This window comes from Lupinus angustifolius, chromosome LG06, assembly GCF_001865875.1.
Source record: "Lupinus angustifolius cultivar Tanjil chromosome LG06, LupAngTanjil_v1.0, whole genome shotgun sequence".
In the NCBI taxonomy this organism is placed as follows: Eukaryota; Viridiplantae; Streptophyta; class Magnoliopsida; order Fabales; family Fabaceae; genus Lupinus; species Lupinus angustifolius.
The window spans coordinates 8,340,049-8,358,391 of NC_032014.1; the positions used below are offsets into that span (position 1 = coordinate 8,340,049).

General features: G+C 32.4%; 2 protein-coding genes across 2 annotated transcripts; one reads left to right on the forward strand and one right to left on the reverse strand.

Annotated features, from left to right (window-relative positions):
* Positions 5,362–14,673, forward strand: LOC109349545 (serine/threonine-protein kinase STY46-like). The gene is made up of 11 exons (XM_019590384.1): positions 5,362–5,831; positions 5,919–5,993; positions 10,296–10,412; positions 11,080–11,174; positions 11,606–11,726; positions 11,851–11,930; positions 12,179–12,238; positions 12,416–12,537; positions 12,627–12,712; positions 12,794–12,909; positions 14,149–14,673. Exons 1-11 carry the CDS (start codon positions 5,559–5,561, stop codon positions 14,273–14,275), a joined length of 1,272 nt encoding a protein of 423 aa, XP_019445929.1. The 5' UTR covers positions 5,362–5,558; the 3' UTR covers positions 14,276–14,673.
* LOC109349546 (transmembrane emp24 domain-containing protein p24delta9-like) lies at positions 15,622–18,262 on the reverse strand. Its single transcript, XM_019590385.1, has 4 exons — positions 17,953–18,262; positions 17,619–17,828; positions 16,230–16,306; positions 15,622–15,993 (listed from the first exon to the last, which is right to left on the reverse strand). Exons 1-4 carry the CDS (start codon positions 18,172–18,174, stop codon positions 15,849–15,851), a joined length of 654 nt encoding a protein of 217 aa, XP_019445930.1. The 5' UTR covers positions 18,175–18,262; the 3' UTR covers positions 15,622–15,848.

The window sequence follows — 18,343 nt, forward strand, 5'->3', positions numbered from 1 at the left end:
AAAAGTGAAGATACCTTTATTAGTAAAAAAAGGATTCTTAATTTGGAATCTTAAATTTGGGATGGTTTAGTTTAGTTTTGGTGATGTTTCAAAATACAATTGTACTAATTCTTTATTCATGATATAGAAACATACTGTAGTATGCATCTTGCTGGCTTGAATGCAAATTTATATGATTTCTTTATTTGTTACAAAAAATTTAGATAGATATGAGCTTTGGAGACCATAAATTCAATTGTGTAATGCAAAGTCAGATGGTATACTTAAATCTATGTGGTCCAAAATGCTACTGTAATGCTACATAATGCACACCATCAAATAACTATTGGAACACAAAACCGAAAACAGAGAAGAGAAGAAGTTGGCTTTGAGAGAAAGAAAGAATGATAGTAAATGTGCAGAAACAGAATGTTAGAATTAGAGAAAAGTGTATGCAAGAAAAGGGAATTCAATCTTCTTCCTTATTGATCAAGTTACACAAGTTGCCATTTATAGTAAGCTAGTGACTAACTAACTTAACAGAATTTTGAATTATTACTATTTTTAACATAAAAAACACTTACAATCATCCTATAATTATTCAGACACTGGATAGTCAAAATACAAATACTAAAGGTCGTGAGACAAATATTTGCATTGTAAGAGGGAAATTCCGACAGCTCATGTCTCATCCCAAACATCGGGAACGAAGAATGTATATGCAGAGAAGATAAACAATGTGCAATGAAATGGTCTTCTTGGTGCAACAAAGTAGACGGAGATGATTTGAGAATAATGTTGAAGTTGATGGGTTTGAAGAGTAGATAAGTTAATGGTGGGCTTGAAGAGTGGAGAAGTTAATTGTGAGTTTGAAGAATAGAAAAGGTAAAGGTAGTGGAGTTTGAGAAGACAAAGGTAAGGGTATTACCAGCTTTTTTAAATTTGAGTCTCTAAATCAAGTTCTATAAACTATATTTAACCATCCATACACTACAGGAAAAAAATGTGATTGACCAAAAAAATATTAACAATTGTAATTTTAAATTAAATAATTTTTTTCAATCAATCAAATGTGATAGTATATGGAATATATAAAAAATTGGACAGTAAATATGTTCTCATTAGATAATGGGATCAATTGTTCCATATTTTATGTTTCAATGTGTCTCAGTGCAATGTAAAGTTATCGTATATTTAAAAAGAAAAATAAAAAAAATAATATTTTATGTTATTTAGTGAAATATAATTGGTTTGAAACATAAAGACAAAAGATTTTGAGGACATAACATCCTGATTATATACTACAATATCTAATAAATTAGTTCAAATATCAGTATAATATAAATAATAATTATAGCAATCATGCTATCATAATACTCAAAATTAGTTGTACTGAACATTTAAACCATATAAATAATATTGACCATTTTTTATTTCAAATAACAAAATTTTAATGAAAACAACTTATCTTTTTAAAAAAATATTAATAAGTAGAATTGAAATACATCTTACTTTTGTGTATATTTTTAAAATATAGTCTAGCATCAAGTCACATATTTTATTTTAATAAATGATTTATATAAAATATTCATCCTTTTAATTACATTTAATTTCACTAGTATATGATTTACTTTATAAATCACATATTGTACAGATGTACCACGTACCCTGGCCAGATGGTGATCTTGGAATCTACTTCCAACTTTTTTTTAACTTAAGCAAGATTAATAGAATGCTTTTTCCAAAATACTTTTGGAGTTCACTTAAGAATTAAGATCATCAAGTAAAGTGTAGATTCATATAATTTAGTGAATTTCATATAATATGTACACAATAACAAAAATATATATCAAATAAAGTGTTACCTGTTTTTTCATTCCAAACATCACTTAAGTATTATGATTCATAAATGATTATATACTCAAATCATTATAGTAAGGATATGTTTGGCAAAACGGCTTTCTAAGTTAATTATGAGACTTATAAGTTTATATTTGATAAATATTTTACAGATAATTTATGAATCATAAGTCAAAAATTTGTTTTATTTTACCTCCATTGAGCATATTAATAGTTAATTTTATTAAACAAATTTATTTCGTTAGCTAATAATTTATTAACGTCTAATATCCTGTTCTTATAAGTTTTTACGTAACTTATAAACTTTCAATACTACACTGCATTAACATGAAACAACTTTTGAGATGGTAGTTTATTTGATTGTCTTTCTTTGCTGGATTAATTAAATTACTAATAAAACAATCGAAGGCACATGAAATGCTCCACCACAATTGATTGACCAAATAAAACAAAAAATGTTTATAAATATTAAATTGGGTTATCAAGATGTTAGGGTTCAAGTGGTATATCTTGATTCCCTTTAAATAAGGTTTCGCGTTTGAATTTTGTGGACGAAAAAAATATTCGCTGTGTGAGTTAGTCAATATACTTGCAGATGTTTTGACAGTATTACCTCAAATACGAGAATACATATGAGAAACTATAAAAAATATTATACTAAGTTCTAAGGTTTTGGTAGTTAGCAAATGGGAATGGGAGACAGCTTGCGTACTCATGGGTAATGTCCTGGATTGTTGACATTTTCCCAAAGTCCGGTTTCTAAGTTCCAAATAGAGATGACAACAAAATCTCTTGCTAAAAGATCTTACAAAAATCAAGAATATGTTATCCGAACCCAAAAAAACTTTAAAGTTGATTTACAAGATGGATTTTAAAGGAAGAATATAAGACTTCATAAAATATATTTTTCAAATGAATTTCTTTTTCATTTATTCATCTTCAAAGCTAGAAAGAAATAAAGATATCATAGCACAATTTGCTCTTTTTGGACAAATCAGACTAAATTGGGACAAAACAAAAGGGTAGGAAAGTAGATTCTGCAAAGCATGTTCCTTTTTTAACGGAAAGGAGGTGATTAACGCAATTGATCTATTTTAGCTTTTTATACAAATGTTCATTTATCAATTTTAAAAGAAAAGCTGGATGCATTTTGTAAAAATATTTGGAAGGCAAGGCTTAGCTTAGGATAAAACTATATGAAAGCTAAAAAGTTTGAGGAAATGTATCGGAACCATATATATATATATATATATATATATAACCTTTTAAAGTATATCTATAAGCTAAAAATGTCAAAACCATTCCATTACTAAAAGCAAAACTTGCTAAAAAGGACAACCATATATTTTAAACTAGTTAGTTTTCTACCTACAAAATTTGAAAAAATAAATAAAAAAACAATTTTTTCCAATTAATTCAATATTAATATAAAAAATTTATCTCACATTTCTAAGCACAATGCCACACATTTTACAAAAGTTGAAAATTGCATTTGTGATTTTAAAAAGTGCTTGTACAAAAAGTATAAATGATTTCAGCCTTAGTGTTTTACCCTAATATCTTAATGCAAAGTATAAATATATCATTTTTATTATTGACTAATGTAATAATATAATAACAAAATGAAATATTTAAGGATGATAGAATGTTGCGTATAACTTATGGAGTCCCAATTATTAGGAGTGTAAGTAGTTTCGGTTTAAACCTGAAACCGAACCATAAAATGCAGTTCGGTTCGATTCACCTCCATGGTTCGGTTTCGTGGTTCGGTTCACGGTTTTATAAATTTTGGAGACCGTTAGAACCGAAATACGTATTAAAAAATAATTTTATTTTATATTTGAATGGTTAAGCTTTAAAGTTAGGAGATAAAGTATGATTAAGAATTTAGAATTAGTAATACATATAGGCTATAAATAAGACGCAAATAGAAAAAATTAATTAGTAAACAAATCTAAATATTTTTTATCTCTATTATCCATTGAGAAGATAGAAAGAAAACTAAAAAACTAGTATACATTTTGTCAATATTCAGAGATAAAATTAATTAAATAAAGAAATTAAAGAACTAAAAGAAAAAAAGGAAGAACTTGAGGACATTACTAATGATGTAGAGTATTAAGTGTTACTGTTGGACTAAAATATTGGTACCAAATTTGTCATTCTTAAATTTTGTTGGACATTGTCGAAGATTTTGTGGACTAAAGTTTCAAGTTTGTAGTATGTTGAGATGTTAAATTATTATTGTTTTACTAGAAATAGTATTAAATAATTTATTATTGATGCGTTTAGTATTCATTTAGTTGACTCTATACCTTGCAAATTTTGTTCATCTATTTCTTGAAGAATTTTCTTTAAATAAATTAAAAAATCGAAATGTTAATGAACGGTTTGGTTTGGTGCCTAAATAAAATTTGCGATTAATCGAGTAGAACCGAACCGTATCTTTGTGTTAGGTTCGGCCACTAAATTGTGTCAAAAATTGAACTGAACTTTTACACCCCTACCAATTATGTTGCATCAGAAATTCTTGCCAATAAGAGTACTTATAAAAAAACTTCACAAATTCACCTTTTTAAAAGTGCTTATCAAACAAGCAATTTTTAAAAGTGCTTATCAAACAAACAATTTTTAAAAGTGCTTATCAAACAAGCAATTTTTAAAAGTCTTTGTTAAGAATAATTTTTTAAAAAAACACTTTTAAATTTTTTTTAAAATTGATATTTAAAAATAATTTATTAAATAATAATTTTTAAAAGAATTTTCTTTCTTCAAATAGCTTTATTAAAATTGTTTTGTTCAAATTAAAAGAAAAGTGGGTTAGATATCCATCTATCCAATATATTAAAATGGATGGATCGGAATCTGTTGGATATAGATGGATTGAATAATTTAAAAATGTGATGTAATGAATTTATATGGATTGGTGAATAATTTTCTATTCATCCATTAAGATCTAAATCCATTCAAACTCATTCCATTGTCACCCATAATTAATACCATTTTTTTTTGCACCAAAGCAGTGATGGAACTATTAAACAAGTTCTTTCTCCCCGGGCACAAATTGGCAATAAGTCTTGATCATTACTAGAAAGTATTACTTTATTATATAATAATATTTTCTTTATGATAAAATTATTTTATTGTAATCACTTAAAAAGCACCCATTTTGAATGAGAATAAAAATTATCTTATAATATAAGAACATAAGTTATATTCTTCAACTATTAAAATTATGACACATATTATATTTTAATTATTTTTTATATAAATATTTTTAAAACTAAACAAATCAATATACATGTTGTACTTTTACTAACTAGAGGAAATAAATTTATTCTCTTTTGTAATGGTAAATAAATAGTAACCTATGTAATCATGCACCTGAAACTTCATCTTAATCCAAATATGACTAGGCGACAGCACAGGTTATCTAACCCCACACGCACCCAAATAAATCAAGGCGAAGAAGAAGCTTTCACACTTCACACTCTCTGTTTAGAATCTTTAGCAAGCAAGTACCAACATTATTTCATTTTATTTAATTACACACATAACCGCGTCCAAATATAGAATAAGTGAATAACCAACACTTACACCCATTTCCACTTTTATCAATTCCTGTATATTCCATATCTCACTTCTCACTTTCCAATCTCCACGAAATAATAAAACAAAGCAACCGCAGCAACCGTCACTGTCTCAACTAGCGGCGAATTATGAGCTCCAGCGGCGGCGAATCAACATCTTCCGACAAGCAAAAGGAAAAGGCTAGGGTGAGCCGCACCTCCTTGATACTCTGGCACGCTCACCAAAACGACGCCGCTTCGGTGCGCAAGCTCTTACAAGAGGATCCCTCTCTTGTTAACGCTAGAGATTACGACAACCGTACTCCGCTCCACGTGGCTTCCCTCCACGGCTGGATCGACGTCGCTAACTGCTTAATCGAATTCGGAGCTGACGTCAATGCTCAAGATCGGTGGAAAAACACTGTATACAATTCAATTCTCTATTTCTGATTTGGTAGTGATAATGATTGATTTGTTAAATGTTATTTAAATTTATTGTTTAATTGACAGCCTCTGGCTGATGCGGAAGGAGCTAAACGAAATAGTATGATTCAGCTTTTGAAAACACACGGAGGCTCGTCTTATGTAAGTTCATGCTTTTAAATTTCTTGCGGAATTGAACTGAAATATACATCATTCTTATTGCTTGAAGACCCAAAACGTGATGAATTTATACAAGAAGTGATTGCTTGAATAAGAAGCAACCAACCTAAACTACCCTAACTTACATTGGCGCCAAACTAAACTAATAGAAATTGGCGCCAAGAAGACTAACAGCTATATGCTATATTTGGCAGGAAAAGAAAACAGAATTTTAACCCTGCATAAGAAGCAACATATTGTTGAGGGATGAAGGTGTATAAAAGCCCCATTCAAGCTGGTGAGTATATGTTAATTACTCCCAGCTTGGAAAGTAAGTAATGAAATGGTGTTGGATCTAATGGTATTGTAAGAATGTCATCATATTGTTCAGATGAAGGAATGGGTAGTAAATGAAATAGTTGTTGAAGAAGCCTTTCTCGAACCACATGACAATCTACCTCAATGTGTTTGGTGCGTTCATGGAAGACATTATTGTTAGCAATATAGCAAGCAGAAGCATTATCGCAATACAACAATGTTGAAGAAGTATAAGGGACTTGAAGTGATTGAAGGAGATACATGATCCATTGTATTTCACAAGAAGCAGAAGCAAGTACCCTATATTCAGCCTCAGATGATGATCTAGCCATGGTTTATTGCTTTTTGGAATTCCATGATATGAGAGAGTTACCTAAGAAAACACAAATACCAGAGATAGGTTTTCTTGTATCTAAACATGATGCCCCGTCAGAATCAGAAAAGGCTTTTAAAATGATTTTAGAAGATGAAGGATAGGAAAGTCCTTGACCAGGAGAGGATTTGATATATCTGAGCACTCTAGTGAGGGCTTTGTGATGAGTTGTTGTAGGAGAAGCCATAAATTGAGTGAGTTGCTGGACAACAAAAGAGATATCTAGTCTTGTGTTTGTCAAATAGAGAAGTCTTCCAACTAATCTTCTATAGGAAGCTGGATCAGGATGAGGGTCACCATCTCCTTGATGCAATTTGGATGTTCTTACCATTGGTGTTGCTGCTGGTTTGGAAGATAAAAAACCTGTATCTGATAGAATATCTAATGTATATTTTCTTTGGCACAATGTTATGCCTTTGCTATTTCTAGTTATTTCAAGTCCAAGGAAAAACTTTAAAGGTCCAAGATCTTTTATTCGAAATAGCTCATGCAAATGTTGTTTAACAAAAGTTATCTCAGAGGAGTTAGTACCAGCTAAAATCAGGTCATCAACATATATAAGTAAAGCTGTAAAGTGATGAGAAGCAGATTTAGTGAACAGTGAGTGGTCATGTTGTGATTGTGCATAGCCAAGTGAAAACGAAGTAGAAGATAACTTGTGATACCATTGCCTACTTGCTTGTTTGAGGCCATAAATGGATTTTTGCAATTTGCATACTTGGTTTGGTTTGTGACCAACAATTCCAGGGGGTATGGTCATATATACTTCTTCATGTAAATCACCATGAAGAAAGGCATTATTGATGTCAAGTTAGTGAATGGACCAATTTTGGCAAGAGGCAATGGTAAGTAATAGCCTTACAGTGGTAAGTTTGATGACAGGAGCAAAGGTATCAAAATAGTCTATGCCTTCAGTTTGAGTGTATTCTTTGACAACAAGTCTTGCTTTATATCTTTCTATGCTTCCATCAGACCTATGTTTAATTTTGTAAACCCATTTGGCTCCTATAGGAAGTTTATCGGGTGGAAGGTCAACTAAGGACCAAGTGTGATTGAGTTCAAGAGCCTTAAGTTCATTTTGCATAGCTTCTATCCAATGAGGTGATTTAATGGCCTGATGGTAGGTTTTTGGTTCATAGTCAGCAGAGATGGATAATGTGTGATGGATGTGTTTTGGTGTTAGGCTGTGATAGGCTAGGACAGAGGACAATGGATGAGTAATCTTAGGTTTGTCTATTAGATGAGTATGGTTGAGAAGGGAATAATGAAAGTTTTGTAGGTAGGATGGAGGATGCCTAGTTCTATTTGATCTTCTTAGTTCATTAGATGAAGAGGTTGGATCACTAATGGGCTCAGATAGGTTTTGTGAGGGCATACTTGTAGGAGGTTGGGCAGGAGTGACAAGTTGTCTAGTTTGGGAAGGAAAATAAAAAACAAATGATCTGTGTTGGGGTTCATGATATCAGAATCAGAAAAAGATTGCAAGGGAAGCTGATTGATAGCATAAGGAAAGCTATGTTCTTTAAAAATCACATTTCTTGATAAAAAGATTTCTCTCGCACTAAGGTCAAGCAACAAGTACCCCTTTGTTCCATATTGATATCCTAAGAAAACACATTTCTTGGCTCTAGGGTCTAATTTTGTTCTATTGTGTTGAAGGGTACAAGCATAGCAGAGGCTACCAAAGACTCTTAGATTGTCTAAGTCTGGTTCTTGGTTATGTAAGATGTTAAAGGGAGATTTGTGATGTAGCACAAGACTTACTAAATCTATTGATTAAGTATGTGACATGCTTAACAACATAGCTCCAATAAATCTTGGGTAAGTGAGATTGAAACAGGATGGCCCTTGTGACATTCAAGAGATGTTTGTGTTTTCTCTCAATCATAGAGTTTTGTTGAGGTGTTTCAACACAACTAGTTTGGTGTATTATGTCAAGGTTTTAATAGAAAGAAGGCATGGTAAATTCAGGACCATTGTCTGTTCTAATGGTCTTAATCACTTTGCGAAACTGAGTTTGCACTAGAGTAATAAAGTTTTGGACAAGGGTTTTGGCCTCTCCCTTAGTTTTCATTAAAAATAACCAAGTATGCCTATTAAAGTCATCTATGATAGTAAGAAAGTATCTATGACCATTTATATAATGTATAGCAATTGGACCCCATATGTCCATGTGAACAATATCAAAAGTGGAGTTGGTTTTGTGTAAACTGGTTGGAAAAGGTAATTTGGTTAGCTTGACCATATAACAGTAATCACAAACATGTGAAGCATTATATTTAACATCAGAAAAAGTCTTAGACATGGTATGCAAAACAGAATTGGAAGGGTGACCTAGCCTAGAGTGCCACAAATCAAAAGGAACATTATGAGTATTATCAGTCATAGTATTAACATAATGTAAATTGAATCTACTTGAGCTTGCTGCCATGTTGAGTACATATAAGCCATTGAGAGATTTAACATGTCCAATCATCTTCAAGGTATTCATATCCTGAATAAGGTAATAAGACTTATCAAATATCAATTTGCAATTGAGTGAGGCGTTAAGTTTATGTATAGAGATCAAATGATATTGAAATTCTGGTATATGAAGCACATTATAAAGAACTAGATCAGTGGATATGATGCAATTTGAGGTGTTAGTGTTCTTGTAATCCAAGAAACCACCATTGTGTTGCATCTTTCCCATGTGTCGAATTCAGGGTTAGTTGTTTTGGGCATTCTAATTGATCCATCAACAAACTTATATTTGTTCTTTGAGAGCAAGGCTCTCCTCATGGATTTACTCCATGTGTAATAGTTTCCGCCTTCTAATGGTGGAGATACAAGAATAAATCTGGGGTTCTCTCTAGGGTGGAGGTAGAAAGGATTGCAGGGGTCTTGTGGGTCAATTCTAGAAGGATTATCGGCGGGTATCCCTTGTGTATCATCAAAATTTATGTCTGCCATTCTTAAAAACAGAATCAGAAAATGCTGAAAAAGAAATAAGCCAAAATGGAACAAGTTTGATACCTTTGTTTTGTTTTAACAAACCAGAAGCATATAGCTATGGATGAATGCCTTGTAAAAGAACAGAGAAGATTTCTTTCTTTCTTTGAGAATGAATTTGAGTTAGGGGCAAGGAGTTTAATGTGCAGCGGAGCTCTCGATCTCTCAGATCGAGAGCTCCGATGCCATCTTGCGGAATTGAACTGAAATATACATCATTCTTATTACCTTGAAGACCCAAAACGGGATGAATTTATACAAGAAGTGATTGCTTGAATAAAAAGCAACCAACCTAAACTACCCTAACTGATATTGGCGCCAAACTAAGCTAACAGAAATTAGCGCCAAGAAAGACTAACGGCTATATGCTATATTTGGCAGGAAAAGAAAACAGAATTTTAACCCAGCATAAGAAGCAACATATTGTTGAGGGATGAAGGTGTATAAAATACTGCAATTATGATAGCGATGAGAGTATTGTAAATTAAATTTATAATATTTAGGCTGCAAATGCGGACTATAATTTAGAATCATGTTTTTTTTGCCGATCATTGATCTGGTATTTGTTGATTTGTTTGTGATTGTTGTTGTTTGGATCTGAGTTGTGATATTTGATGAGGCAGGGTCAAAATGGGAGTCATTTCGAACCTAACACAGTTCCACCACCATTGCCGAACAAGTGTGATTGGGAAGTTGACCCGTCTGAGCTTGACTTCTCTAATTCAGCACGTATTGGAAAGGTTTAATTCTGCATTTTCTTCATTCACTCAGTGGTGTTCAGTTATGTTAATTTAGCACTGTGTTTTTGTAACTGATTGTCCGTTTGTTACTGTTTCTTTTCACCATAATTATTCTGAGATAAATTTTATTATGCTCCGGGTTCAAGACATGTAGTTGCAAATTTGTCTTGGTTGAGAGTATATCAGGCTGTACAAAACCCACTTTAATTTTTTACTGCATTCGTCTTGCTATTCAGTTTTTGGGTGATCATCAACTAAACTTTTTATTGAAAATCCTTTTTTAAGGCTTTCTTGGTGAGATTTGAATAATGCAATTTTGAACAGCAAAAAAAGTTATATCCAAAGACACACATGTTAAATATTATTTATGTCTGATTGATAAAATAAAAGTACTCATTTGTTTCACTAGCTTAATTTCTCTTCTTATAAGCTTGTAGTATTTCTGGCCATTACTTTTGTTTACTTTTAAGGTTTCGGTTGACTAGCTTAATGTCTTTTTTCTTCTATGCACACATTTTTTCTTGACATTCCTTTTGCTTATTTTCACTAGCTTAATGTTTTTCTTTTATGAACCTGCTGTTTCTTGTTTTTAATTTGTGCTTTGCTTTGCCAGGTATATCATTTTACTCATGCTTTTGCCTTATCAAATATAGTATGTTTTATGTAGGGCTCTTTTGGTGAGATTTTAAAAGCCCATTGGCGTGGAACACCAGTTGCTGTCAAACGCATTCTTCCCTCTCTTTCAGAAGATAGATTGGTGATGTGAGATTCCTTGTTTCATTTCATGTGTGTCTTCATTTTTATTGCTATTGGGGTCTGATTATGTTTGGCATAAATGTCTTACAATCACATGTGGTTGATGAATGTTTTAAAACTAATGTCACATTTGCCTGCCCTCTGTTAAGTCTTATTACATTAGCCCTTAGAGTAAAATTTCAACAAGAACCTCTTTTTTTGCTGAAGGTATTCTGTCCAGGTTGTACCTACTTCCTCTTTAGGGCCTAGTCACTTATTATAAAATCATTGGATATTTAATTATGTCTCTTTATAGTGAATGATCAAAACTTATTTAGGAGGGGAGGGAGACATACACACGTACTTATTTTCTCTTTGTCCCAGGTTTTTCTGCTATATGATGTGTCAATGTCTCATCCTCCTCTGATTTTTTTCTCGTGTATAAATTTTTAATACAGTCAGGACTTCAGGCATGAGGTCAATTTGTTAGTGAAGCTTCGACACCCCAACATAGTTCAGTTTCTTGGAGCTGTTACTGATAGAAAGCCACTTATGTTAATTACCGAGTACCTAAGAGGGGTATGTGAATAAATTAATTGCTTCTAATTGAGCACTCTACACCGAATTTCTAATCTGGTAAAAACTTCTATGCAACTTATGCTTTTAAATTGAATCTTTGCTTAATATTTTCATTCATTTATAGGGTGATCTTCATCAGTACCTCAAAGAAAAAGGTTCACTGAATCCTGCATCCGCTATAAACTTTTCCATGGATATTGCCAGGTATGCTGCATTACCCTTATTTTCCTTTATTTTTTATATTTTAATGATTATAAAAGAAATTAGTAAGAACACAAGAGAAGAACATATAAAGGAGGAGAGCAAATTATCTTATCTTAATATGGATAAAAAAACAAAAAGGAAACAAAATGAGAACCAGTTAGCTCCAGAAAGCTCTCCAATCTCCCTGTAAATCTGTTATACAACCTAATCATTATGGTAACCAATATTTTGTGAATTTTTTTTTGTAGAGGAATGGCATATCTTCATAATGAACCCAATGTTATAATTCATCGAGACCTAAAGCCAAGGTAAGTTGGTTATATTGCATTGCACTGCATTTATGAAATATTAATTTGGGTTACCTGCCATGGACAGCATATCATCATGCATTACTTAACTATTTGAACCAAAGTTTGCTTTTATCCTAGATTTACAAGATTTTATGTCATCAAGAACATGTTGAAGTTTATTTCCTAAATTTTCAGGAATGTACTTTTAGTCAATTCTAGTGCCGACCATTTAAAAGTTGGAGATTTTGGATTGAGTAAGCTTATCAAGGTCCAAAGTTCTCATGATGTATACAAGATGACGGGTGAAACAGGAAGCTGTGAGTATTCTTTTAAGTTCTTATAAAACAAGATTAGTCATTTGTGCACAAAACTCAATTTCATTTCCTTGTTCTTGAGGATAAAATAGACCGCTACATGGCTCCTGAAGTTTTCAAGCACCGGAGATATGATAAGAAGGTTGATGTGTTCTCTTTTGCAATGATTTTGTATGAGGTAACAATGCTTGTTTAAATATAGAATTTTTATGTATAATTTGATTCTTGTTTTAGCTCATGATATCCTCATCCTGTGCAGATGCTTGAAGGTGAACCACCTTTTGCAACTTATGAACCTTACGATGGAGCCAAACGGGCAGCAGAAGGACACAGGCCTACTATCCGCGCAAAGGGATATACCCCTGAACTGATAGAGTATGTCATTTATGTTATGTTTCTTTTACACAATCACTAGCATGCTATTAGGAGATTTGGTTTTTAACATCATGTGGAGTAAGTGTTTGACCAAGTGTGGTCAAGAGTTTTCTTTGTTGTCTTCTTGTAGTTGGGTTTATGGTTTCTTAATGCTTCTAGCCTATAGGACTTTCACATGACAGGACATGTTTTAGGTATAGATAATAGATCATTTCTAGGCTTGCACATAATATTTGAAGCTCTCAAGATGTTAGGCCCTTTACAATATTAAATTAAACTACTAAACGGAAGCCACAAGTTTGGTGGATTAAACTTGTGTGAATAATGTTTAATTTCACTTCTAGAGTAACTTATGAAAGGGAAAGTTGATGTCTTAAAAGATGTAGTACCAGAAATCCACCTATTTAGCTGTGAGATTGATTTCATTCCTTTGCCTTCTTACAAAATCATTTGGTTTGATTTAAGCTTTTCAACTGTATATGCTCTGGTGTGTGTTTAAATGCTCAGTGATATCTGGGCCATGATGTGCCGTTGCTAATCTTACTAATTACTATTGTATATTGCCCTCAAATCACAAAAAAACATCCCACTTTGTTGTCTCTTCTTTTAATTTTATCCTGATCCAGCTTCTATAATCTTTTTATACATGGGCAGTATGCTTGAATCTCTGATAGTCTGATTCACTATGACACTTATAAATAACCTGATGGAATGGTAAATAATAGTTATGATTTACACTCCTTCATCATACTTGAAGAACATCCACAGAAGCTATATGATTTCTCTTGGTACTATACTTGGTATTTCCAATTTCACAAAACCCAAGTACGAGTAGCATGAATATGATATAAATTTGTGACCATTTAATTAGAGGTTCTGAAATGCTTTGCAAATTAGGCTGTTGAAAGTTACTGTTAGTAATTTATTTTGTTTACATCAACTATTTAATATATCAGCCACCAGGAGCTGGCTCACCTAATCAAACTTTTGCCTGTGACAACTGCATGACTTGGAATTGAATTCAGGCCTTTAGGGTTCTCCTATTAGTAGGCAATTTGTAATTCTTAATTCTGCTGTAAATCCTCTTTGATGCTGGTGGTTTTTGCTGTCCTTAGAATGAGGAGATCACCCCTCTCACTCTCAAGCTATTAATTAAAAACAGTTTTTAGCCTTTTTATTCATAATGAGTAATCTCACCAAACTTGTAATCTCACGAATTTTGACCTTGTATGCTCTTAGGTTAACAGAGCAGTGTTGGGCTGCTGACATGAATCAAAGACCTTCCTTCATAGACATCCTTAAACGGCTTGAAAAGATCAAGGAAAATTTACCATCAGATCATCACTGGCACTTGTTCTCTTCATAAAGCATAAGAGCATTAACATGTCCAGAAATTCAGATGATTTATTTGCTTTTACCATTCCGGTGGTTTGAATTCTCTACTGCTGTTGGATTTATGGATAGAGCCAACTGGAAAACCTGCCAAGTCAATATTTGTTTCCAACTGTTTGGCTTCTAAATTTTAATTAACAGGACACACGATGTTGATAGCTTTTCTTTGGTTTCTGCATTCCATTTCATTTATCTCATTAAAGCTCCCATTCCAGTTGAGCATATGCAGATTGTTGTGTAAGTGTAATACATTTTAAATGTACAAATTAATTGTCGAAAATAGGGTATACATCAAAACATCCGCTGTTTGATGATGCTTCATGTTTTGTTTAAAAAATTAATAAATAGTTTGCATTCTTGGATTTTGTTTTACCATTTCGTGTGCTGTATAGGTACTAGCAACTCTTTTAGTATTACCATTTCCCAGCTCCAATCCCCCCTGCCTGAAAGGTAAAATGGGGGCAAAAGACGAAAATGATATGGATGATCCTCACGTTCTCTTTGTACACCATTTTTTGGGACCATGAATGAGGCTTTCTTTTTGGGGCTGTGGAACATGATTCCAAGACAACATTGACCATCGGGTACACTTTCAGACTTTACTATTGATTAGTCAGTCATTGTTTTGAAATGCCTAACGTACGATGTAATCATGAAAGGCAGTATTGTAGTGTCAACCAAACCTACACATGATCTTTGATAGAACACATCTTCTGTCTCATAAAGTATAATGCTCAATGTATCACTTGATGTAAAAACATTTAATTATTATATTTTTAACTTAAATATATATTTTTTAATCAATCATATCAAGTGACACACTTTGTAAAATGGAAGATATACTTCCTTGGATGAAGATATATTTCCCTTTAGTCATATTTTTAACGTGGTTGAATGTGTTGGAGATTATAGTACCAATTGCTGGAGTTTTCTCCTATAAAGTGGTCAAACTAGAAGAGCATTAGAATTTCTCATCAACGAAATCATACTATTTGAGTGAAATCTTTGTTTTAAAAAAAGCTCGTTGAACTCAAGTATTATATATAGACTATGATATACTTATTAAATAAAAATGCATTTATACTGGCGTTTTAAAAACAAGTTAGACATTGACTGTCAACACCTGCAATTCATGGTTTGATTGGTTCAACCAATAAAATTTGTAGCATCAATCCATTTTTTTAAGACAACGCTTAGATAAAATAAATGATAAAAACAACAACTATAACCGAACTTTTACCCCATAATAAAGTAAGATACATAAATCATACAAAACCATAGTACTCTATCATATATAAAAATGATAAAAACAAAATAAGCATAAGATCAAAATGAGATTAGATTAAGGTATAACATACCCAATGCTAGGACACATGTTATCATCATCCACTCTATTAAAATATTGTCAAGAATCTGATTTGCATTTAACAACGGGAGTAATCTGAGATATACACACTATCTTTATGTGTATTCTCTGGATAAATTAATGCTGGTCTATTTTACAAGAGCGTATATAAGAAAAATTAAAAAAAAAAGTATCACAAAATTTAGATGAGTTTCTTCTTCTCAAAGAAGGTCTTCAAGTGCCATAGTTGCAGTCCTGCTACTGATAAGCAGACAATAAGCGAAAGAAAACTAAACCAGAACATTCTGTCGTTCGTAGTTCTATTGTACTCTTGCATTTCTTCCTCTCTGGAAAGAAGAAAAGTAATCAAAACAAGAACAATGCTTGTGAAAATATTTAAAAGAAAAAAGTTGCATGCAGTTTGCACCAATAGTGTAACCATTTTTTATACTGTCACTTCATCATTTACCATTAAAATTTAGTCATACAAATGAACAGTGAATGATGCATTGATTGCATATAAATCTTTATATCAACATTACATATATATATATATATATATATTACGGACTAAAATGCTTACCTTTGACGAAGAAAATTCATCTCCTCATGAATGTCAGAAGCTGTTTCGAACAACTTCCTTATTTCTAGCTCCATTACCTGAAATATGCAATTGTGAATGAACAAAACATGAACTCAGAAGAGACTACAACTTTTTCAAACCAATGGAAAAATCAACCCCATTTGATGGTATGACGTAATGTGTTTTGATATCCACAGGATTATAGTAAACTCCAGATAAAAGATGCAGGAGAGGATATAATACATAAATAATTGGAGTTCAGGGAAAGCTAATTTGTCAAGAGAAAAGTAATTCAACAAAAGAAACCCCATACTTATTGAACATATCAAATAAGTGGAACACAAACATATAGAGCCAGAAGGTTGCTACAGTTTGAATTATAACATGCACTATAATAACCTTACCAGAATGAGAGTGCATACATCTACTACTTTAACAAATTAATGCAGGGAAGTTACTAATTTGACATTATTAATGCATGGAGATCTCACTGTATTTGGAATGTAACTACTCCCTCGTTCCTATGTAATGTAACTTTGGCACTTTCCACTAATTTCATATTATGAAGGCATTAACTACTTTTTCCCCTTATGATTATGAATGCAAATTGTTAGGTATACTTTGGTTAAAAAATATCATTTTATGTTGGTAAACATTGGAAAACCAAATTGTCCAACTCAATGTCACATTAATTGTCAATCTATTATAGACATCAATATCATGGTTTTAAGTTGCAGGCTGCATGGTTAATTCTATTGAAACACAATTCTCTCATTTTGGTAGAGAACACGATATGCTTCTTGCATAATACAAAAGAAGCTAGATTTTCACCTACAGAAAGTTAAGGAAAAGAACAAAGAAAGAGAGAGTAATGGGTAATGCAAACTCGCCTACATGAATGATGGTACAACAAATAAGAATGAATTTTATCATAGATATTTCTCTTTCTCCTATGGTGAAACAATAGCCAAGTCAAACATAAAAGAAACAACAATAAAAACGGTTGTGATGGAAGCTATAAAAACCCGATTTATCAACATCATCAAATTAATTAAAGAAAATTAAAATAAAATATTTTAAAATATATTATTAATAATTTATAATTAATAGTTATATAAGTATATCTCTAATGCATTGATATTTGACATTGACAGGATAACAAGGTAACATATAGATAGTAGTTGACATGTTAACGATAGTTGACATGTTAACGTAGCGAAAGTTGAGAGAGTAACACAGGTTAACATACACTGTACTAAGTACACATAATCTGCTATAAGGTGATTTAATCACACAAACAAATGCGGACAAAATGGAGGTGACAGAGACTATATGACAGTTCAAAGCTTTGATATAAATATAAAGTGACAGAAAGTGGAAGTGACTCACATCAACTTGGCCTCTTTTAGCAATAGTAGACCAATCCTTGGCGGCCACACCAGACTTCCAATCAAAATCTATAGTCAAAGTTGCCTTGGGATCGTGGTCCGCAGCCGTGAAACAAGTAATGTAGTCTCCAGACTCTAATGCCAAAAATCCAAACTGACCCGATTGAACTCGATCCCGGTTGTGATAGTTAGTCCCAAAAGGCGAAGTCACCTAACAATAACAGAAAAGAAAAAAAACCAAACCCATGATTACCCTTTTACCAAAAATCAAAATTTTTTATCCAGAGCACAAAGATTGAATACTGGGTAACAAAAAGTTTGAATTTTGAATTTACCCGAACGGAGAATCTGTGAGAATCTGGTAAGGGGGAACCCTCGTTGTGATTAACGACGGAATATTTGCCAACTGTCATGGCCTTGCTTTTGATGTCTTCGCTTATGCATTTGGTGGCACTAGATTGGAGTTCGAATCTGAGGGATTCAGTTAATGAACAAAAAAGTAGCACAAGAAATAAGATAGAGAGAACAAAAAAGGGTTTTGGGTTTAATCCAAACATAATCACAATAATAGGATTCCGAGGAGAGAGAGAAGGAGATAGAGGGAAAATAGTTCAAGCGTTCAGCGAAGTTGTCAGAATTAAGAATAAAAACTGAACATTGAGGATGTCCCACTTTGGGCTTCTTACGTGGTCGCTTTTCATTGGAAAATACACGTCTCATTTCTCT